The sequence below is a fragment of the Amia ocellicauda genome, chromosome 5 (assembly GCF_036373705.1).
Source record: "Amia ocellicauda isolate fAmiCal2 chromosome 5, fAmiCal2.hap1, whole genome shotgun sequence".
Taxonomy (NCBI): Eukaryota; Metazoa; Chordata; class Actinopteri; order Amiiformes; family Amiidae; genus Amia; species Amia ocellicauda.
Genome location: NC_089854.1, coordinates 26,924,083 through 26,948,740, shown reverse-complemented (window position 1 = coordinate 26,948,740; position 24,658 = coordinate 26,924,083). Strand labels below are relative to the sequence as shown.

The following is a 24,658-nucleotide window of genomic DNA, read 5'->3' as shown; positions in this document are numbered from 1 at the left end:
AATTAGAGCACGATATAGATTTGTTCACACTGGTTTACCAAAGCCTAGCAGGGAACAAAAGACACCTGTATCACAAGGGCGAGCTGGGAGACCTCCATTTAATAGGAGACACAGAACAGTCAGTCAACATGTTAATGCTTTTTGTAATGAATTTCAGTTGGATGTTATGTATCTGTGGCATTACTGATCTAGAATATTTTTAATTCATTCAAAAGAAAATTCAATGTCCTGAGAATTAGGTTTGTTAACTTTGCTTGTTTTATTGAATGGAGTACCACTAGATCAAAATAAAGATCTAGTTCTTATACTTGTTCTTTAAAACTACTTGTAGATATAATTATTTGTTCCACATGCTCAGTATAGGACAAGAATCAGTGTAATGTAGCAGGTCTTGAAGATTCTTAGATTTACCGTTCTGTCACTACCAAATCGCTCTTCAACCAAGATCACCATCAAAAGGGACTCTCCCCCTGCCCATCATGCTCTGAAATCCATCACACACCTTTATTTGACCAGAACAGGGCTGTCAAGGACACAGTTTACAAAAGGGAAGAAAATGTTTAGAAAAAAAGAAGCCAACGACCCATTTTTCTTCTTAATACTGATTGGAACCCTTTTTTTTCATCTTTGATGTTGCAGGCTAGCCTATACAGAGGAGGGTACAGTCGCTTCACTCCCTACTAAAGAGAGAGAAACATTACCCCAACTGAATGGTTAAAAACAAACAAATAAACAAACAAACAAACAAAGCAAACAAACACCTCCTTCTTCACGGAAAACTAAAACAACTACAAAGAAAAAAAAAAAGCTTCCAGGTCACAATGCTGACCCCTCCGCCCCCTCCCTCTTGTCAAGTTATTTGAAGATTATTACAAGTTTTCCTTAATGTTTTGCTTTGTTTTATTTATTTATTTATTTATTTATTTATTTATTTGTTTATTTGATGTCAAATGTATTCCTTGCTCTTGTCTGTTTGTGTGCTAAAGGGATATCTCCTTAGTGGGGAGGGTACATAGCAAAATGGTTGAGGGGGGGAACTGGGAGGGTGGGTCAGGGAGGTCCAGAAATGAGCTTACTCAGACAGGTGTGAAGATGAACTGCCTTCATCCCAGGGACAAAGACACGTTTCTGTGCTCAGAGTCCAGGCATTGGAGTAGATCGCCTCAGAGAACTATTTCAGTGTTTCACTCCTGACCTCATTCCAGGATCCTGATTCAGGAATCTGAAAATCCCTCCCATAGTTAAGCTGTTGTTTTACTTAGGTTTCATTGTTTCACTCATATTTTAAATTATTCAATTGTGATCAATGCAAATGGATAAGAGTGCAATAGACTATAAGTGCTGCGGGCATTGTATGAACAGTAGGAAGGAATAAAGTAAACACAAAAATACTGTGCCAAAAAGGAAAGTTTGCTTAAACCTGTCCACCAGCTTAAGAATGTAAAACAGTATACTCAAAGGAAAGGATTGTTGGCTTATTTGAGGATTACATAAAGTTGATATGTAGCAGCCAGAATTTGTCAGCCCCCAAAAACAAAGATGTTGCTGGTTACATCCAGAACCTCAAAATATATTAAAAAAAAACTGAATAGTGAACTGTAGTGAACCAAGCGTCAGGGAAATTATAATGATTCTAGATGGCCTAGGTGAATGTAACACTCAGTCTTCATTATCATAGTTTCCTGGGCTAAACAGGAGCTCTTGACTACCTGCTGTGAATGGGTCTGACAACGTTACCAAATCTGTGTTATTAAATTAGAGTTTTGGCAACAAGATGCATATCGGCTGGTGGAGACATTACTGCCACTATTAATAAAAGGAGAGGGAATGAGCAGAGGTGCCTATTCAACATCTATCACGACACGGTGGGGTAAATGCAGTTCACAGCCATCTCTCTGAGCCTGCTTATTGACATCACTGCACGAGGTCGAAGGTCACACTGGGATTGGCCAGCTGTGGCTCTTCCAGTACATTCAGTTACGGGACTGTATTCCCACAAGGTTGCAAACTGTATAATTAATCCTGATGAGGCCTAACTCAGTTATTAAGGATCAGGAAAAAAAAAAAAAAAAAGCAAAATGGTCATGTAATATAATGGAGTGGGAGAGCCATGATTGTATACTCAGAGGATGCAGCGATGTGGAACTGAAAGCAGTGATCTATAGTACTGATGTTACGGTACCAATAGTGGCATATTTGTGAAAAGATGTGTTCCATTACCACACAGCTGGTTTTAAGGGGTTGATATTTTTGTTTGTTTTTTGTGGTACAATTGTCTTGTAGCTTTTGTGCCCGCTGTTGAAATTTGGTTCGTCACAAGCGGTTATTTTTTTCAGCCAGGTTAAACTTAAAATGCTACACGGGTTTGCTTCCAATTAAGTGAACTTATGCACATTTAATGGCTTAACTACTGCATATCCTGATAACTGCTGAATTTCAAAATTAACACCATGATTCAGCTAAAAGAAAAAGAAAAACTCCTGAATGTTTTCTCCAACAGACAAAAAAAAGACAAACAAATTAAACTTTAAATTCGCTATAACCGTTAAAGAGACACAAAACTCCTATAGGAAAGGAAAACAAGACACAAGCCGGAAAACTCCTTTCACTGGAATTCATTGATTTTTATCAGACCACATCCATCACAACAACACAGAGGGAATCCCATCTAGAAGAGACACCTTTTAGTTGAATGGTGTCGTATCTAAACCCTGCGAAAAAAGATCCGATGACACAAAGAAAAAATAAACTGTTAGGAAACTCTAGCATGTTTTTGTTCTAAGGCCTGGGAGATACTTTGGTGTGTTTCTCTAAGACAGAAGCGAGATTGACTTTCTTCTTGTGAGGAAAATTCCCAGGAGGGATCATTACACCTGGCACTAGGATTTCTTACGCACTGCGAGGAAAAGAGAGCTGATAATACAGCTCATTTAGTAAATTCAACACACCCACTTCTCAGGGGCTGAGGAGAAAACAGAGTGAGAAAACCAATAGCCTTTTCTGAGGCACTGAAAAGCTGAACCGCTCAAGACGTTGATCATATCCCCTTGGAGAGGAGGGTACACAGGCGAGTCACAAACACTTACAAGGCACACAATAAATAGCAACCAGCTCCAAATGGAATTGTAAGGAGGAGTTATAAGGGGAAAAAAGGGCTCTGCAGGAAACTAGCATCCAAGGCAATTTACTTCACAGATTAGAGATAACACCATTGAGGCAATAACCACTGATCTCATTTGAAGATACACTAGACTAACTCCGCATAGTACAGCCGGCTCAGTCTATTACCATAGTTGTTATGACTGTTGCTCCAGACATTATATTCTCCCCATGCGTCTCAAATGGGAGGCCAGCAATTGGGATATATGGATTGGATAAACTGCCTCTCACAAAAAGGTTATTTTTTTAGTTGGTGTTGTGGTTGCGCTTTATTTTGGGGAAAAGAGAGTGAAATGTTAGGCCTTTTATGTCCTTGTATTGTGATTACCCTTTTTAGTGTTATTCTCTATTAGTAACATGTTGGCCCAGTAACTAATATCTTCCTGGGCCTGGCTAAGTCCATGAGTTAATAATAATAATAATAATAATAATAATAATATTTTTATTTTTATTTCTTGGCAGACGCCCTTATCTAATGTTATTGTTTCTTGATTTATTTATTTTTCAAATCCTGCTATGTTATGTTTTTTGTCACACATGAAGAATTGTCTAGCATTTGCCCCCAGTCAGTCAGTGATTAGTTCTTAGTTAGAACCAGCCTTCCTACACACTTGGTGCCACTCAAGGGCCCCTTCATTGTTTAACCCCCAGTGTGCTAGGCTGTACGATTCTTGCAATACATACTACGTTTTCATCCTTACTCATCCAAATTCCCCACCCCACCCCACCCCACCCACACTCACACCCACCCACACACACACACACACACACAACACACAATCTCAACTGAATGGGTACAGGATCCAAGCCAGGAAATACAATTTTCTGGGAGTCAGGTTGAATCGATTCAGCAGCTCCTGGGAGCAATTTCAGGTTATTTGCGTTTTCCCCAGTTCTCTTCACACCATCACATCTGTTCCCTGGAGCGGATCATTTGCTCAAAGTGTTCTATTGTGAAAGGGAGCCGAGTCTTCTTTATTGCAAAGAAATGCCCCTGAACTCTGCTGGAGAAAATTGTCAGTTCACCACACTGCCTGCCCTGCTTTCAATGATGTGGTCATTGGTCTCGAGTTACTTTTGTTCAGAAACAGTTCTGCGGTTCCAAAAAGACAAATCGCGATTTGCCATTTTGACTCGTATCGATGTTTTTCTTAACCAAGCAAACCAGAAGAAAGATCCACTTTGATATGCAAGGCAGAGGTCAGTTTAACCAGCGTATGTCAACCATCCTTTGAAGGCTCAGTTTCTGTCCATGCACCACAGCTCATTGCTTTGAGAGAGAGTTTCAGATCCTGATCAGAGAGCACATCTTTAGCCTCTTTGAACACTAAGATTTCATTGGAGCTCACGGGAACCAGAGAAACGCTATGCTGATCAACCGCAAAAAGTAAAAGCAGATGTTCTTAAACCTTACCGTTTTATTAAGCATTTTCACATTTTGATTTGAAGGGAAACGTAGACTAAAATGTTAATCAATTAATATAATATGCTTGTAATAGTAGAATAATATGATCGAACCAAACTGGTGCAGAATGGATGTGTTGTTTTCTTTATGGTGTGTTTTTCGTTCTGTTTTGTTTTTGCAAGGTCCCTTATGCAGATATTTGAAGCAGAATCTGGGTATGAATGAACACATTGAGAGTATTACAAATGTTTTAAGCAGGAGCAAAGAATATTTTTAAGATATGCACCCTTTAAAACCAGCTGTTTTATAGTAATGGAATACAAGAATACTTACTTTACCAGTAAATGTAAATAACATCAAAAATTATTGTTGTTACTTACATTACATTGCACTTTTATTTTTCTTCATTTTTTAACATTTACAAAGTGTTCTGATTTATAGAGCTAACAAAATGCATACCAGTACTTGTGTATTATAGTATAAGGTGTTGAAAAACATAGTATTTATTAGTATATTAAAATTGTTATAGTATTATCATTATATTTAAAGAAAAGTAGAACATCAAACTAGAAAATAAAATGTTCTTCCTTTTATATACTACTATTAAGAGTTACATCATGGGACATTTTTATATAATTAAGAAAAAAGGCTTTAAACAACATTATTTATACCTTTTTTTGAAGAGGGGAGATAGCTGATGTCTTTATAGATGTTTCTGACTAAATTAATCTGTGAAGTGTGTGTTGTTGAGCTATATTATTGTATGTATACACTGTGTCACAACAACAAATAGGAATTAAAGCTGCTTTCTGAAAATAATGGGGGTTTATTTGTCAAAAGTGATGTATGCAATTTTCAATGACTTCCTGTTTTGCATGTTTTACTGTCCAGTTAAAGTCTTCTTTGATACTGAAAGAGACACTGGATATTGAGTTGAACACAAAATAACGAGGAATATTGTATTTGTTCAGATGTTGATGTGGCAGTTTTAGGTTGTATGGACATATTAATATATGTACATATAAGTATTTATTTTTTGTAATTATGAAACGGTTTCTTGCTTCGAAGTCGATGGGTTTCATTCAGTCTATACGCACACACTCCAGCAAAAGGTTTACAGACATATTTTTGCAGAAAAAGAATACAGAAAATGGGAGACAATATTCATTCACATGTTCAATAAATCTGGTCATTACCTAACACATCTAACCTCTCCACGATATTAAAGTGAAACGTTTAAGGTATTTTTTCCCAGCAGTCTATCCTTTTAGGCTGTTATTGTGGCAGTATGGGTATATCAGCATCACATTTTCTGTTTGTTTGTTTTATCCATTTGTGCTTTGACAAGAAAGATTTTAATTGCATGAATAAACCTTTGTAAAAGACGACGGAGCAAGTGTAAGCATCTAAGTGAATTCTTGAAGCTTGCCAATTGTGATGGAATCCCCTGTCTTGCATGGATGCTGCAGTAAGCCATTAAATGATTGCCAGTTTAATTGGTTCCCTTAATGCAGTCCTTTGTAAGATGTGACCATGGGCCAGAGTCCAGTACAAAATGGTGGTACAGTGAAGTTCATTTTATAGTTCATTTTGTTGGATGGGGCTTCAATTTTGCAAGTCACAGCAGCTTCAAAAGGAGTTTGCCAAAATGTTTTAGCACACCATGCGTTTTTTATCTTTGTAAGGACTCTTAAAGCAGTACATTTATACAAAATTCAAAACAGAATGACCCAGAGATTTATTTTATCAACAATTGTATGCACTAAACAGGCACGCCTTTCTACGAAGCAAGAACTAGGTTTTCAAATGCAAAGGCATAGCAATGGCAGCACTTAAAAAATGCCAAAGGGAGAAGAATTGTCATTGTTTTGGCTTCTGTTTTTTTATTCTTTGTAGGATGTATCTTGACCAAAAGAAAAGTCAAGATACATCCTACATCCTACAATCTTCAGCCTTATGGTCTCAGCATTTCTTTAGCTTTTGACCTGGTTCAGTGCAAATAGATGACCAGCAGACAGAGAAACCAAGCCAAAACAGAGTGTCCCACACCTCTGCTGGTTTCCAGAAGATGAGATGCAATACTTTCCTTTATCTTATGCCATAAAAGAGAGTACTGAAATTAGGTACCAGTCCCATCCAGCTTGGAAGTGGATTTCTTTGTTTAACATGGAGCTCTGTGGCATCGGCATAAATTCTGGTATTGCATCTGATCTTTGAACAAACATTAGAACAAGGCAGCTGTAAAAATCAGATACGTGTGAAGGGCAAGTCCCTCCTCTCTCTTTTAGCTTGGGTTTTCTTCTAAAAACACCCACGTCTATTTCACTCTTTTCAATGGAACAAAACCAACCCTATAGTGTGACCATTTAAAAGATACTCTGATCTATAGCAGTCATCCGGTGCTGCAGAATTATTTCAACCTCCCAAAATAAGTCTTCCACTTGTGCATAGAGTGAATAATTTTGTTAAAGTAATGTATAACTTAATTCCTTTTGATATGTGATTCAAGCTCTGTCAAGCCCACTGACCCTAACATAAAAGGGTTAATGAAAAAAGAATCACTAACCTTGGTGTTTTATTACATTACTTGTATTGGTCTCCTTCAGGAAGTCATTTAAAATTGCATATTTATAAACACCCCTCTTAAATCCACTTTTAATGATGAGGGTTTTGTTCTGTCAAGACATTTGTAGAGTAAACAATCAAAGCAAAAAAAAAATAATATTTGCGGGTATAATAATAAGGCATAATTACTCAGAATCTTATATTGCCAATTCTCACACTGGCTCTGACTAACTCTCTTTCTTTATATCTATTGCTCTATTCTGTGGTCTTATCAATGTATTTGCTATACTGTTTCATGTTGCTTAACATGTTCAATGTATTATTGTACATTATGTATTTTGAGTTTTTATTTAATCCGCTGAATGTAAAAAGAGAAAAAAGGAATATGGTACCTAATTCTAAATTGAAGGAAAAAAATATTTTTATTATTGGTTATTTTATTTATAGATTTATTTTTGCTTTCTTTTATTTCACGTATCTATTACATTATTTTTATGTCATGTCACATATCTGATTAAAGGAACTAGTGATTGCTTTGTGTGTCAAGTTTAATCATGTGACATTTAGCTTTAAATGTGTTTCCATGACAATTCAATACACTTTATGTCCTTAAGAATTATGTGTTGCATCAGCTTGCCTGTTCTTTCAAGGGACTGTTTTTGAATTTCCAAATGGCTTTTACCACTGCAGGAAAAAACACACATGTAAAGTTCAGTTACCCAATGTTGTGCCAGGACCATCGTACCCTGCAAAAGATTGACATTTAGCATTTAAATTAATCATGATAATTTTTGCTATTGAGAATCCTAGGCCTCTTGGTATCTCTTTACCTTTCCATCGATCATCAGCACTCGTTTTGGAGATGTCAATAAATATTGAACACGTTAGGGACTGAGGTTGACTTGAAAGGAGTATGAACAATAACAAAGCGCAGACGCAAGTCCAGTCGAATTTGCATCGAATCGAGTACAGCGATAGCGTCTACATAAACTATTCCAGCGTGAGGGAGATCAGAGATACAGACTGGGTCAATTGCTGCACTGGCTTCCCATACTCTTGTTTGCCTGGAGTGATTAATATGTTTGTCATCACTGTTCTTCTCCAATTCTTCCACCACCCCAGACTCTTTGTTAGCGAGCAAAACACACAGTATCGTGTTGCTCTTGGCTTGGCCCTTGTACCTGTGTGGGGGCTATTTCTGTATTTGTTTGTCAAGCATATCTCCAGAAAATCCCCTGTGAATCCTGATAGCAGGCTTTACATTGCAGACCGAGCCGCATTATTGAGTGCGATTAGTATTCCGCTGCACATCTGTTTATATCTCCAGGGTGGTGTGAGAAACTACAAAGTGATGTTAAAATTAAAGTCTTGCTTTATTTTCTTCTGAAGATCTATACAGTGCAGCATATCTCTCTGAATTAAGGAGTCTCTATCACTGCACAGGCCCCAGGACACATCTCCTTTTTTATTCCTAACTTAAATCCAAGTACATTAAGGTAACATCTACAGGCTTCATGATTCCTTTAGGATGTCTTTTTTTCTTTTCTTGTTTTTGTCTCCCAGCATCCCAGTGGATGTATATCAGTGCTTTGTCTCTTTTCTAACCTCAGCCCCAGTGCATGTTAAAGGAATAGGAGGCCTCCGAAACTGAAAGGGGGAGCTATTAAACCCAGGTTCTGATGTGTCATAGTAAATATTTGTTTGTTTGTAAAAAAAATACTAAATAAAAATGCATTTTAACATAATTAATGGCTTGATGGAGAGAATAAGGTGCTTATGTACTCCATCAAGCCATTTATTATGTTTAAAGCTCATTTAAGTCCCATTAAATCTAAAGCCATCGCTTGTTTTAAGTTTAAGTTGTTTTCCATCTCTATTACTGCAGTACATTACTGTAAAAATGACTTTTGTTTTTTATTAGATGATAGTAAGGAACTGGTGAAACAGAATGAGCATCTAGTTACAAAATCACTTGACGTTCATTATTTTCTGTGCACCTTCAATAATTGAAGGGAGACGGGGGATCATGACTGCTAGATGCACTGTTAATGTCATAAAATATGTAGTGTGCCAAAAGAAAGAAACATTTTCAACTACTATAATTGAGTCAAAGGATTCCATTACTATTAGGTAACCCCTCCCGTAACTGTCATATATCATTTGGCGTCCCTGACACACAACTCTCCAGAAGGGATTAAGTTAGTCTTCCTTGTAGATACCACATGATGCAAACTAGTTAGAACTGACTGGACTTGAGTGATTTCATCGCAGCTGTTATGATTATCTTCAGAGTCGCTAGGTATATATATTAGATTTTCTTTCTGTGCTCACAACAGTTATATGTTGGCATGCAAAAACTGGATAAGGCTGATTTGAGGTAGAATACTTGGGGGCACAACAGCATAAGTTTTCTAATTGGAAATTTGCACTAAGGAAAGCACCAGAGAGGGGGGAAAATACAATTCGTTCCTACAACTATATACAAAGGTGGCAGTTAAGATAAGAGACGCTGTTTGAAAGAGAGTCGCAGTCTAGAATGCATGCTGGCTGAGAACAGAGGAAGGCAGATAGAGATTTTAGGTAACCAGTTAGAAAATCTCAGGAACAGACGAAAAACAACGCTTCAGTTTTTCAGTCGAAATATTTTTCACTCGCATCAATGAGAATATACTCCAGGTCAGAAAAAGCACCAATTGAGCTGCCATTTACCCACAAATCTCAGACACTGCAGAGCCGACATGTCCCTTGAAAGAATTTCAATTTGTTTCATGACATATGCAAAAAAAGAAAAAAATGTATTTAAACTACTGTCAGAACTCTTGAATTATAATCCTCTGCCTATTTTGTTTTCTGTTTTTAGTAAATTATAAAAGGAAAGAATAAAGTATCGAGTAACGGCGGACATCAACCGAAAAACAAAAGGAAACGAGAGAATGAAAAAAACAAAACAAAACAACGACAACAACGACAACAAAAAAACAAAAAACGAAACAAAAAACAAACAAAAGGAATCCTTCTATCAAGGCTGACAGGCGGTCAGACGGGAGAGCACGCTGCGCAGTGTCATGGCGACAACGTCAAACCAATGAAAGTGGGGAAGGTATGGAGTGGGTTCACTTTCATGAGGGACAGCCTTGCTGGGTGGAAACAACAGCGATAGAAAACAGCAAAAAAAAAAAAAAAAGTGGGCGTCGTCATAAAACTTTTTATTTTTCTAAACTTTTTTAAGTTTATGATTTAAAAAAGTATATCTATAAAAAATACAAAAAAAAAAAAAAAAAAAAAAAAGCCAGGAGCAGGGTGCTTCCGTTGTCGGGCTAGGGAGGGGGGAGGCGGCAGACAACTCTTCCTCCCCTTGGCAACGTAAACTATCCTGTCCCAGAGCAGAGGGGTCCAGTGAGGACCAGGCATGATTTTGCGCCCATTCAATCATGCAGTGTGAAGGTCTTACTTCTGTAGGTGATGTCATAGCGCATTTTGATGAGTCATATCAGGGGTCAAAGTGCGAAAGAGAGAGCGGGGGGAAGGGTAAGGCTAAGGTCTTATTGGGAACACCTTTTAATCTCACTGCTCCAGTGCCAAGAGAAAACCCAAAGGGCTGACCAAGGGTGGTGACCTGTGGCATTTAGCCAAGAGAGTTACTGATAACTACATCCCCCACCTTCTAACACACTGAATAGGAAGATGCAACTCCCTCTTCAAGTCAGACAGGGTAGACTGTTAAACACAGGAGGTCCTTATGGATTTGACAGAAAAATATATATATGACAAAATCTGTAAATTTAATAAGCTGTACAATATATAAACTTAGCCTGGTAAAAAACATTTTCTATGCGTTGATGAAACATGACACACGGGATAATAGTGAATTTTAGCAGCGAATGTGAGGCCCTCAGTCCCTCTCTTGTCCAGCGGTGGCGTCAGTGACAGTGAACATGCTTCCATATGTGTTTGCCCTTAGGAGCAGAGATAATGCTGCACACTTTGTCCCTTCAGTCCTCAATGGCTGGACACGCCGCAGTGAACTCAGTCATTCAAGGAAGGCTGTGAGGGCCAGTACCCGTTTGACCACAGCATTTAGCATTGGGGATTTGGCACAAGTTAAACAATTAAAAAATATTCTTACCATCCCGCCTACTGTTCAAATGTCAGGCAGTGAACACCAGCTTAACCTGAACACCTTAGCAATCGAAAGTTTTGTTTTATTTTTTGTACATTTGAGGTTTTCATCCCCTTCAGTCGGGCACTGATTTTATTGCACTGTTTTACTGTAAACACAGCCATGTTTAAGGTGAGCAACCCCACGATTTCAGGAAGTCGTCCACGTGTAGCAACCACTTCGACCATTGAGCGTTGACCCCAAGCACTATAATACAGTGTCTGTGTTTGAGAAAATTGCAATTCCTTTTTTGATGTCTCAATGACAGACCAGTAACCAGACACACAGACACCGCAGCTGACCAGCAACGCAGCTGTAGTCCCGTAGCAAAGGAGATTGCTTTTACAAATATACTCTATGCATTTGAGTCAGGATTTGTATTCAGGTCTCCTGCTGGCTCACCTGTATTTCATGTTAGAAAGGTTGTGATTTTAGTACCAGCTGGGAAATAATTACTGTAAGTGGTATTACTGCACCTGCAGAAAGACCCAGGCAGTGCAAAGCAGACTGTAGGCCAGCTTTGAAATTAAAACCCCGGCCGTTCTGTTTCCACATGGTAGCACTCCATCTGTGAGGAGGTTTCGGTAATAACATGGTAAAAGCCAGTAAGGCCAGCAAACATGGATTTCAGCAAAATAGTCCTCTTTAGTTTCCCGTTCATATCACAGTCGGCTACAACACGGCTTCGCCTTACAGCTGAGTGAAACTGTCTGGCATTGCACAGTTTTTAAAAACCCACACCATGCAAAGCCTAAATAAATATATAAATTAACTTAAATCTTCTCGGTTGTCGGCAAATGCAAATATATTCAGCCGGCAGTGTGTGTCACATTTGTTCTATTTGACCCACATAACTGACTCTCCAGTTGTGGGAAGAAAAAATACTGTCACAAAGTAATTTGTTCATTTATTGAAAATACAAAAAAACAAAACAAACTGTCTGTTGACTGCTAGTCAGCTCACTGTCTAACGCTGTCTCTGAAGGCATACACATAATATACAGGCATAGAAGATCCAAACCAAGTGCTACCAAAAGCTGTCATTTTGTTTTTGCTTTTAAGGTAGCTGTACAGTGTAATATACAACAGTTTTGTACGTCGTAAAAGTGACTAAAATTGTCTGCGTGTCACAGAAATTGAACTCTTCGTCTTTGAATGGGCCTGATTGAGAAAGAAAGAAAGAGAAAGTGAGACATAGGACAGGCACCACTTTAGTTAAGGGGGTTGCATACAAAAGTTTTATTAGTGTCAGATACCTTTCTATTTAAATTGAATTTTGCTTCAGTAACATCCTTATATATTTAAATGTTATACTAATAACATGCCACTAAGCATGGTCAAAAGTCAATTGTAGCCATTTAATAATGCTGTATTACTGTATACCAAGTTATAAACCGTTTAGAAATGTGATTTGCACATCTCCAGTATTCTTTTACCTTAACAGCCAGGTCTATGAGATGAAAACCTTGATTTCCAACAGGACTTCATCTGCTGTAAACTTTTAGACAGATTTTTATGACTAGTGTTGCATCTTCTTTTTTTTGTTGTTTGTTTTTTCAGTTCAGCTATTGAATGTATTTGAAACTTAAACTTTATACGTAAATGTTGTTATTTTTTAAACAGTACTCTGTAAATGTATGTAAATGATATAACTTCAGTATTATATGATGCTGGACCTGTGTTACTTTAAGAAGAGAAATGAGGTGCTGATGTATCAAGACAAACTTCTGAAAATTGTGTTGACTAACAGATAACACATACTTAAGGGCGATACTTATAGAGTTTAAATAGAACATTTAAAAGTATACTTTATTTCAAATTTGATAAGTAGACTGGTGTGTTCTGGGTGTTAGCTAAAAATAAGTAAAATTAACAAATGTATACTTTTTTTTTTCTTGAACCTAAATATGAATTTAGAACACCAGTTTCGATGTCTCCCATTCTGAGACAATGGGCTTAAATGATGAGAATCAAATCTTAAATGCTTATTGGTGTGACCTTGTTTTTATTAGCTCTTTATCAATGCAATGCTGTCATTTCAGCATGGGTTTGATGCATACATCTTGGTCCAAGGAAAGATAGAGAGAGTCATCTCACTTTTTTCCATAAGGAATATCTGCTTGTTTTGAGATAGTCATCATGAAGCACTAGTATCAAAGAATATGTATCGGATTCTGACATTCTTTTTTGACAACTAATGCTTTACCTTAAATGGAAGAAACAGACAAAAAAGAAAGAAATATCCTTTGCTTACCTAAGTCTACGTTCTTGCAATAAATCCGAAAAGACTCAATTTCATATCTTCCTACATCAGAATTTATAGTTCATATTTGACTGGTCATGATCCTTCATCCACAGAGAAAAACCTAAAGGCATATTATTTTCTTACCAGAGAGTGTAATCGGAAGGTCTTTTCACACTAAGCACGTGTTACTAATATTCAGTGTATATATACATCTCTGTGTGTTTATGAAATAGGCTTTCACAGCATCCTGTCAGTGAAAATGTATCCCATTCAACTGATTTTGTAAAACTCTTAGTCCTAACAAGCTGTTTCAGTGACAATACTCATGACAGCACTTTTTTTTGGTAACAGTGTAACTATTTCCTGTAGTTGGCACAAAGCCAATAACAATGGAGCTAACAGTAATAGTAATGAAATCACTGGGGAAGCTATATAGTCCAGTGGTTAGCTAAAAAGTTCCCGGTTCAAGCCCTGCCTGTGGCCCTCCATCTCTGTGCGATACCATGAGCAAGTTACATTTAATCCTTGTCCTCCATCCTTGGGTGTGATGTCAGACCTTTTGCCAAGTGACTGCAGGATAAAAGCACCTGCTTCACAACCATAGGTGTGCTGTGCTAGCTGTACCAAGGACCAAGGAGCATTTCCCAAAGAATCGCACTGACCCTTAGGGTGGCTAGTCTATAGCAATCAGGCGTGGTTCTTAAGGGAACAGTGAGTGTGCCCAGTTCTTCCTCAACACATGTGGTGTGAAAAGACATTTGTTCTTGCTGCATTTTACCTCCCCACCTCCAGCCCTACCCCCACTTGCACCCTCCCCGGTCCTGTCCCATCCCCTCGAGTGTGGTGGGTCAAGTAGCGTATTAGCAGGCTGTCCCGGTGAGAGTGACCCTCCCATTTCAGTTTGTGTGTGCTTTACAGAACAGACTCCTTTTTGTATTCCAAATGTACATAAACCCCTTTCTCTGTCTCCTCTTCCTCTATACTATTGTATTATAAAAAAAACATTTCCATGTGCTTTACTGTCTCTGCAATTCAACTACAAAAAAATATTTATAATTTTCTTTCTCTTTTTTGCAACTGTTCCAATAACATTTTGAAAAAGAAAAAGATAGATATATTTAAAAAAAGAAGAAAAAAAAGATGAATCAAAATCCTGCTGTTCTGGCTCTGTACTCTGAACTTTGCCTTTGTTTCTTCTCATTCTGTATGCTTCTAATGTGCTTCAGATGAACAGTACTATTTATTATTATATAATTATATTATTATGATCATTATTATTTATTATGATTATTATTATTATTATTAATAAACATTTCTTTCTTCAACACGTATCTGTCTTCATTTTGGCCTTTTGGGAGTTTCTGTGTTGGTGCGTTACCTATTTCGTGATTTGTGTATCTCTGCTGGAAATGGTTTAACCCTGAGTTGCCTTCACTTCCTGTATCATGCCTGAGGGGTCGTTCATGAAGTCTGGATGGATGGTGAGGTGGTAGAACTGCATTTATATATGGTGGTGGAAGGTGGAGAGGATTTTAAACAAACACATTTTCTGAACAACTAAATATCACCAGACAGGTGCATGCGGAGCTCAAGGAAAATTGCGGTTAGCTTTTCCAGTCACAACCGCCAACGGGAAGTGTAAACTGAGCCTTTTATATGCTGGATATCGTGGCCCGAGATCTCAGGTGTGCCTTTTGCTAACTGGGCCTGGAACCTGCGGTGAACAAGTGCTCAGGTATGACTGGGAGCGGGTGCAGTCAAGTTGGATTTCAGATTCACTCTGCCATGGCGATGTCAGTCATTTGCTGCCTGTAAGGTTGTGCGGTCCCCGGTAAGTGTGTGCTCAAGATCCAGATGCATTTCCTCTCCTTGAAAGTTTTGTTAAAATGTTTTATTCCCAAATCTCCCCTTTAAAGGGTATTATGAAGACAGCTAAGCTCCGGGAGCAAATTATCATTATCTGTTCAGCTGGTGTGATTTTCTCTTTGGGGACTGCACAATTACCTTCAGTGTGCTTTTGGTGAGCACATCTAATTTTTCAGTCAGTTTAGAAAGCGCACAGTGCTGTGTCCTTTGCAGTGTGTGCATGTGGTTCTAACTTCTTGGTACCGCCCCACCCCCACCCCAAGAAAGAGAGCGCTACTCACCTACAATCAGATTAGCACCATTTGAAATTTAATTGCCCCTCAGTTCATTATGTGTGAATTAATTTAAAGGGCAATTCATGAATAAAAACAACTGAACTATTGTGATAGCGAGATCTCCCACCCCAAACTCGAGACGAGAGATAATGAAGATGCTAAGTGGTTCATTTTTTGGTTTGAAATGCACTGGGGTTAAATCGTTATTGGTTTTACATCCGGAGCTCCAGGGATGGTCCAGCATTAGGGAAGATGGAGGTTGGTGCCCATTTGTCTTCTTTCCCCGGGGGACGCAAGACTGAGTGTGTCTGTCTGTCTAACCAACAATCATTTACCTAAACAAAACAAACAAGCCATCGATCCCCCCTGCCCTAAAAAATGAGGATGTTTGCAGAGAAACAAACAACTCTTGGTTCTATTACACATTGATCCCCAGCGCCTCCACTCTGTCATCCTCCCATGTTATGGATAGGCTAGTGTTTTGTTACCCATTACCAACCAACGAGGCCCGGAGACGCACCACCACAGTGGCACGGCAACTCTGCTGGGGAATGGGGGGGTTTGGATGCTGCGTTGTCCAAAAAACGTTTAACCAGACAACACCATTGCCAAAAAGGTAAGTGAACTCCAAGGTGAGCAGTTCCACATCCATGTTTGTAATTACAAAAAAAGTCTTCTACTAATCCCATTAGCCACACCAGATTAACCAGTAACTTCTACGTACTGCCATTTGCCACAGAAGACTAAGCAGACTCACTAGAAGGCAAGATTCCTATCAATTAATTCCCTTTATATAAACTAGATTAACCAGCCTTCACTACACATTGGCTGAGTCTCAGTTACTGGCATTAGCCACACCAGGATTACCAGCAAGCGGTGCAGCGAATGAATTGCACGCTCCTCTATGGCTATTAGCTCGACTAGGCTAACCAGGCTTGTGAGGGCGAATAAGGACCTCTTCTCAGTGTGCAAGAGGGGAAGAGAGAATGTCTGTGCCCAGACCCCCGGTGATCAATATCAGTGCACGGTACGTTGTGCCCAGTCATTCCTAGTGTCTTGGCTGTGCTGCGTCTGTGGGGCCAATCACTGCTCTGTAGCACTGAGGCAACAGGGGCTTGATAAAAGATGACTTGCAAAAGGACATGTATCGTCAAACGAAACAAGCGTGTGTCTAATTGAGCTCCCGCTGAAAACCAGTGTTAAAAAGAGATGTCAGCCCAGTCACTTCTCGCCGCCTTTCCTCAGAGAGACGAGGGCTGAAGGATTTTTTTTTCTTGTCTGAGATTCAAAACAAACTAAAAAACAAAATGAGACTAAAAATGACATCCCCCAGGAAAAAGCTATTAAGACGCTACGCAAGTCTCTGTGAAATGTAACGCTTGTGTTAATTACACATGGATATAGCATGTTACAACAGGACTATCATTTCATCACCGCTCCATGTAAAAGAAAAATTGGCAAAGCATTAATAATAATCACTGGTGCGGTAAATTAATTTTGGATTGCTTTTCTGGGTTAGTACAAAATTGTTTTGTTGAGGGGAAAAAAAGAGATTAAGGTTTTAATTATACTTGGTAATTCATGCCACAAAATAAATCCCCTTTAAAAATTGTCACTTTTGAAGCGGTGGTGCCTTGCACATCTTGCAGTAGGGTTATTAAGAGATAGCAGAGGCTGGTGTCTCCATTTTTCATTTTTAAAGCTGCAGGGCCACTCGCTCATGAACAATTTAATACGTAAATGCGTTTCCTCTTTGTCAAAACAGCACATTAATCAATATACTGTCATCATAGCTGGGGTTAAGGTCAATTTTTTAGAAAGGCTCTGTCTGTACACCGAGGAGCATGCTCCATTATCAGCTGTCTGTAAGGTATCGGGCTGTGTGTTTCTTTTCCTCAGACTTACCTGTGGAAACTGATCACTTGTCCCAAGAGTCCTGGTTAAAGTTTGCTTTAGAATTTACTGCACAACAGCCATTGGCGCATGATGAAGTAGGTGTTTAAAAATGCCTATCCCAAATGTATCTCACTTCCCAGTTAGAAATAACGCAGCCTAATTTCTGTTAATGTGCACCTGTTCTTTGTTGTTCTTATTCATTCTGTCTTTTTTTCTAGGAGTGCAGTCAAAGCAAACCGTTCCTACTGCTTTAAGGAGTGTCGTTTTTTATCTGTCCTTATTTAACCCCTGTGAGGTAAATAGTAAAAATCCGTTTGAATTCACAGTCAGCCGCTGCCATATCTGTTTTCCCATTTTTTTCACCTGAGTTCAAACAAGGAGTTATGTTCACAGTGTGCCCTACGGGGAAATGGGGTGAAAGTCATTGGATGCAAAATCAAATTTTGGTCACACTTTAAGCTTAGTGTTTGTTCAATAATTAATTCATACTGATTAAGGGTTTAATGTTAATAACCACAGAACGTGTGGAGCATAAATACAGTGGAATTACTGACAATTATTACTGGCTGCCGACATTTAATTATTGTTTAAAGCTAACACTGAAGATTGGTCTTAACAAAGAGTTAACCTGATTTTACTCTTCTTTTTTTCCCCACCACTCACCAAGTTGTTTGAATAATTAAAATCAATAGGAAACTCATTTGAGATGAGGCCTGAAAAAGAAGGGATGAATATCAAAGGGAAAATAATTAAGATGGAGAGAATTTGAAGGCACTGGTTGCTCTGTGAGCCAGGCTGGATTACACACATAAACATGTAAATATTTGTGCTCGGCTCAAGCGGCTTTGTGAGCGCATGAGAGTGCATTCAACTGCCCCCCCTCCTCCACGCAGACACACAGCTCTCATTACATGCAGGTCATCAGATAGTAAATTGAGGCTAAGAGATCTCTAATCCGCGCTGTGACTTAAGTCACCTCGAAACGCACAACACCAAGCGCCTTGGGCACCAGCTCAAACACAAGGGAGGATTTCCGTGTGTATCCCAGAGCACAGAGCAAACACACAGTCGGTGCCATCCAAACACATGACATGGCTGCTGATTTACATGGGAATTGTGCCTCCTGTCATCCCTGTTTTTCCTTGTTCTCCTTTGAAAATTGTTTTCCATCTTGTATCTGTACACACCTTGGTGCCAGGACCTTTAACACACACCCTTCGCCTCTTCAGCACTCACAATAGCATTCTGCTCCAGATTAGTGTTTCCCAACTTTTTCCAGCCAAAAACACACCCACCTAACATAAAATGTTGTGCAGCAGACTAATCCCACCTGGCCACCCCATTATGAATCTAAAATAAAACTTACTTTCAGTGAGAATCCTGAGCTTTGCTGATGTACAGATTTGTCCAACTCAGGACAAATATTATTTTTCTCATACGTGTATTTTCCAAAAATTTTGTGGCACAACCAAAATGAGAAAATATGACAATAGTAAATATTAATTATGAGCAGGTAACCCACTGATATAATACACAATGGATTACGTTGAAAAGTCGCTTCTTTCTTCACCGCAGGGCAGTAACACATGCCAGAATAAAGAGTGAGAATATTATTAGTTGAAAGGCTAATTAATTGTCATTACTGTCTTAAAAGAAAATTACCGGAACATTGTATGATAAAAGAAATGGGAAAATCTGGAATTAGAAAAATTTGACTTAGCCAACTTTAATTTAATTTAGGGATAAAGATGGAGGTAGGAATCCTCTTACGGTTGTATTCAGGGTGTTTATAATACGTTATTATGAGTAATTCAGCTATAAATTCTGCACTGCAGAGTAAACAGGATTTCCTGAATGCTAGGGCTGATTTTCTATCAAGTTAACTGTGTGTACATTCATGTTTAATTGAAGTAAATTAGAACTTTATTTTATTTAACTCATTTGACTATTCAAAATTTCACTGAGCGCCTGTTCACACCTGTTGCCACACCAGTGGGCGATGGTCCACTGTTTGGGAAACATGGTTTCAGATACTGAAGAGAGACTAAAAGCATGAACCTTGTTATCACGGAATTCCTTCTGCTTTAATTTCTTTATTTTATTCCACGTTAAAGGACCACCTCTCTGAATAAAACTGTTCCGCCAAACAAATTGTAATTTAGCCTTTTAATTACCTGCAACAGAAAAAAACAAAAGCTAATCAACAGCGTTAATGAAGATTAAGTGCTATAAGACTGTGCAAACACATACATCAATATGTGTTATAGAATACATGAGCGAGTGTGTGTGTGACTTGGGAAAGTATAAGCCTGAATTCAGGGCTGCTGAGGGTCCACTGAGATCTACAATGGCTGGAGCCCCTGGTAACTATTGGCCCTGTTTACACCAGGCTTCGAGGAATGTGTCTATTTAAAGCAGGTGATTTATCTAATTCTGGGTCAATAAAACAAAACATGGCCCTTGCAGAACCCTAGCAGATTAGTTGTAGTGTTAGCAGGCTGTTGCAGAGTTGGTAGTTGATATCACTTGCTTTCTTCCCCGTTTGATATTGCTTTTTTTCCATAATGTTTACTTGCCATTCTACCTGTGCTATAGAAGTCATAAGACTTCTCATAACTGATTGAGATGGTGTATCAGTGTACAGGAAACAGGAAGTCACAGAGCTTCACCCAAAAGGCCACTGCACCAACTTGGCTGGCTGTCAGCAGTGAGAGCTCTATTCAGTAGACAGTGGTTTATATTATCACGACAACAAATACACACATTATAGGAAGCTCAAATGACAGGTACAGCTGTCAAGTTCAGATCAGCAACCCACCTTTATAAGAAGTGTACTCCAAAGCATTGGTAAAAGAGTGCATTAGGATGCTCACAACTAAGCTACTGAAGACTGCTGTGTTGGTGTCTGCTCCATTTTGTGCTGGCTGTTGTGGTGCATGAGTCCCACTGTATCTCTATTGCTGCTAATTTTCAATTTGACAGGGGGGATGGTACGAAGTCATGTTAAAAAAAAAGAGGTCTTTTAATTTGGCAACGGAATGGAACAGTTGTAATCGCACCGCATTGTTATCAGTCCCTTTAAGAGGGAGCAATCAGGGGAGCTTCATTTCCAAATTGATTTGCTGTGGAGCCAGCTACAGGGAGCGCACAGATCTGGCGTTTGTTGTGTGGAGCGTGGAGCACCCCCCCAGCCCGGGATCCAGGGCTTTAATGGCATGCATTTAAATCTGGAGTTAATAGCAGCTCTGTCCTGGGAGAGAAGCGCGCCATTGGCATGTGTTTGACAAGAAATTAATGTGTAAAGCGATTAATTACGCTGCTGTGGTGACAGCTGGAGAATGCACCCCTGATAAGGTTATTTGGAGTAAGTTCTTTTTTTTTTTTTTTTTTTTTTTTTTTTTTAAGCTGTTCATTTGTAGTGAGACAATAGCAATAAGGACAGAGCTAGGGCTGTATGGTTAACCTTGTGTTTTAACCTCACTGGAAAATAAATAGCTCCATTCCAATGGCACAAGTCTACAGGGTGTGTTCCAAGATTAAACCGAAAACTAATAATAATATTAATATACCGAAGAATTTGTCATTTGGAATTTGTGTAAAACCAATTTTTAATAGATTGTATTGATCTGGAACTGCAGAGCTCTTACACAACAGACAAATACTGGAACACAATAGTCTGGAAAGCAAAATGGGAGAAAGAAAAAATATAAATGTATGTTATATTCCATGTCATGGGACAGACCTCTCTTTCTGCCAGTGATGGGATTGCCCAGATATAAAGTACTGTGTGGAGCCTGTTTTCTCTGAAGGCCACCATGACGTCCACTGTCATGGCCGTAGCTCCTTCTCATAGAACTGCTCCAGGATTAACTGAAATGGAGAACTGGGATAGAGCACTTTGTCTTGTTGCTCTTCATAGGGCACTGCAGGAGGAAGGCACAGTATTCCTCCGACCATCCATCAAAGCTCCTTGCAGTCGTCACCAAGGCCGAGGGTGGTCTTTCTCCTTAAATACATCGCCAACAGCCTCTCTTTTGGTATTTGTCCCAGTTCTTGTTTGTGAAGTGTCATATGCCTGGTAGATGCCTGCAGTCAAACTCTGATCAAGGTACGACTAAATACAACATATGGAGAAAGAATGATGCTCACCTTCGGCTGTAAAGTGTTATTTCAAGGTAATCATTTCAAATGTAAGAACCAAAATGGAAAACAAAACAAAAAACAGTACTACCATTCACTATGTTGTGTTTCAGCTTAAAATGAGGGAGCAGTATGAGCCAACCACAACTGCCGCCTGCACAGGGAGAGGGGCTGCAGGATTTTTCATTTTTCATGAGCGTCAGGTAATTTATATCTGTGCGATTAGGGCCCCCAGAGGCAGGGAAGTTCAGCAGCAGATATATTAATTTTCTCAAAATGAGCCTTTATTGTTTGCAGGGCTGGTGTCAGAGCTGCAGGGAGGAACTAGGGACACGAAGATCACAGCGTTTCTCCACGCTCCGCTGAACCCCTCACAATGCCAGCCCCCAAAAGCTTCTTTCACACGCACACACTCGCACACACAGTGTGCGTTTGACTTGCGGTGGTCTTAGTGTGCTCTCAGTCAGGGGGATTTTGTGTGTGTGTGTGTTTCTTTCTTTCTTCCTTTCAGCTTTATTACCGATCAAATCAATTCCCTGTCCAAAGAAATTAGATGCTGTATTTTGTCAAGAACGTTAACCACTGCTTTCACACAGCCTCCACCAGCTCCTCTCCTGTCTGACCCTGCTTCCGTGAGAATCGCAGAGTCTCAAGATTAATGTTAATGGCGACAGTGCCTGTTGGAGTATTTCCATTACCACACAGAGCTACGCTTCACAAATCCCCTCGCGCAGCTGACACTGGAGTGCGAGTGTGTGAGCATTTCTCCTGCGCTTCCCCAGTAACAATGTGGAGTTCTGATCCAGGCTTTGGGGGTCAATTTATTCTCTGTGGTTTATGAAATACCACCACCCCATTCCGTTCCAGGCAATGGATTACCCATCAGGCAGGGTCAAATACTCTGGGATCCCACCTGTGTGGGGGGAAAAGGCAGAGAGGTTTGTTCTTAAGTCTCTCAGACCTTGACAAACTGCTAGTAAAACATCAACATATATAGGCATTGCACCAGGTTTCAGGGGGAACATCAACCGAATGCCCTTCTATGTACGAGCAGCTCTGAGGAGTCGTGAGGTGTTTTCTGCTATCTAGCTGAGGACTCCCTACAGCCTTCTGCTGTGTTTCACGTATTTCTGTCTGTTTTTCCATTCCAGTTCAAAACTGCCACATTGACCTTCCTGCTGGAGCCCCACACCGACTGCAGTGTATCGCAGGCACAGACAGGTGTGGGCCTTGACGTGTGTTACAGTTTTTTAATTGATGTTACAGTTCTTGTGCAGGAGCAGAGGGGCGTATGTAGTTATTTCAGTACAGACGTGGGTACTGAGAAGCTCGGCAGTGGGCAAAATGAGATTATTTGGATTCAAATGTGAAAATCTCAATTCAGGACTCATTCTGCTCCCCAAGCATAGGCTTTAGTCATTTACATCATTTAGCAGCCCTTTTAGAATGGGTATTTACAGTCATTTTGCAACAGTAATCAGTTAGAAATGTCTCAGAAGTTCTCCTGAATGTCTCGTTTCCAACTATTATAGCTTGCTGACATGTTGACCAGTATATTTTGGACAGTTGCCGCTGGGGTGCTTGGTGTATTTATTTCTTAAATTATTTAGTGTAATTAAGTTTGAATTCAGCGTTCGGTGGATTTTAATTACAAAAGAAAAGCAAAGTCTGAAATAATACTAATAAATCTTTAACGCTCCAATTAATGAACTATATTAAAAACCCCAGAGAAAGGACAAAGCATACACTGACAAAGGCATCTGGAGCTTGTACACATTAAAAGCCTATTTTGCTGTTTAACACCCATAAAAGCTGCATTAAAAAATTGATGCGTACACAGAGTATCCTCTTTACACTTCCCCACTGCGTACTTCCATCGCCTCCCTGGGCCTGTGACCACAGCGTTGCAGGTAATAAACATTTTTATGATATTTCAGTCACCAGAGAGTCACCCCCATACTCCCTTGGCCACAGAACTCTAATAGTCCACAATTAAAATTGAATAATTGTGGGGGGAAGAAGGAACAAGAGAAAAAAAATATACCGTTGAGATTCCCTTAGAGAAAGTGGGAAAAAGAAATTATTTTATAATGTAAACATTTGTTAACTCAAATGATACGTTGGAGTCAAATAAACCTGTGGATTATTAAAGATTTTAATAAAGGAAGGGGGAAAAAAGGAGCCGATCCCCCAGATGGCTATATTTCGTAATTTAATTCTTCTGTGCAAAAAGAAACTTTTTATCGTTCTCTCCTCTTTTTTTTCTTCTTTTTTTTAAGGCTTTAAAAGTGTACTCCCTGGAGGCGATGAGAGTTTAAGGCATGTGTATTAATGTTTAATACTTCTAAGAAGGAAGCTGATTATTTTTTTATGGCATCTCTTGCTGGGGAGTAAGTGACGTTTTCCGTTATCTCTGTGCGTCTCCACAGAGAGGGGCTTTGGTGGCTGACTTGGGGGAGACATTCACAAGTCTGCCAGGTCAGAGGTGAGGTGTGGCGACCCGGCACAGTCAACCGCTCGCCGGAAACAAATCACCTGGAAGCTGCTCTGGAGAAGACTATTTAAGTGACGTGTGCATTGTACCAAAACAAAAAAAAAAAATATATATATATATATATGGCTTTTCTTTTGATTTACTATCAAGAAAAGGCACAATAAAATATTTTACTGATATTGCATACTACTGCATAATTAAAGGCAGTGCTCAAGCAGCGATGTGCGGCGTCGAGAGGCAGACTGCAGCAGCCTGAACTCCAGCTCTCGGTGTTTCGCTTCACATTGCATAATGGCTCTGCGCGGAGATCAGAGTGCAAGCAAACAACAAAACCTCTAGTGTCCAAGCGCAGCAAACCTGATTAAATCTATCTTGTTATTTTAAAGCACACAAAAGGCCTCCTGATTCAACTAAATCCGAGAAAAAGAGCCAAGCTCGCAATCCAATCCAAAGAC

General features: G+C 39.4%; 1 protein-coding gene across 5 annotated transcripts in view; it reads left to right on the top strand.

The window, feature by feature from the left end:
* Positions 1-14,857, top strand: part of rbfox3a (RNA binding fox-1 homolog 3a) — a 466,772-nt gene extending 451,915 nt beyond the window's left edge. For 4 of the 5 annotated variants that reach the window (XM_066704645.1, XM_066704642.1, XM_066704640.1 and 1 more), the window contains one exon: positions 640-737. In XM_066704645.1, the coding sequence (XP_066560742.1) occupies positions 640-684 (45 nt within the window). In that variant the 3' untranslated portion in view covers positions 685-737. Of the gene's footprint in view, positions 1-639; positions 738-9,989 lie in introns of those variants that run through there. The other variant, XM_066704644.1, reaches the window with a different exon arrangement.
* The last annotated feature ends 9,801 nt before the right edge of the window (positions 14,858-24,658 follow it).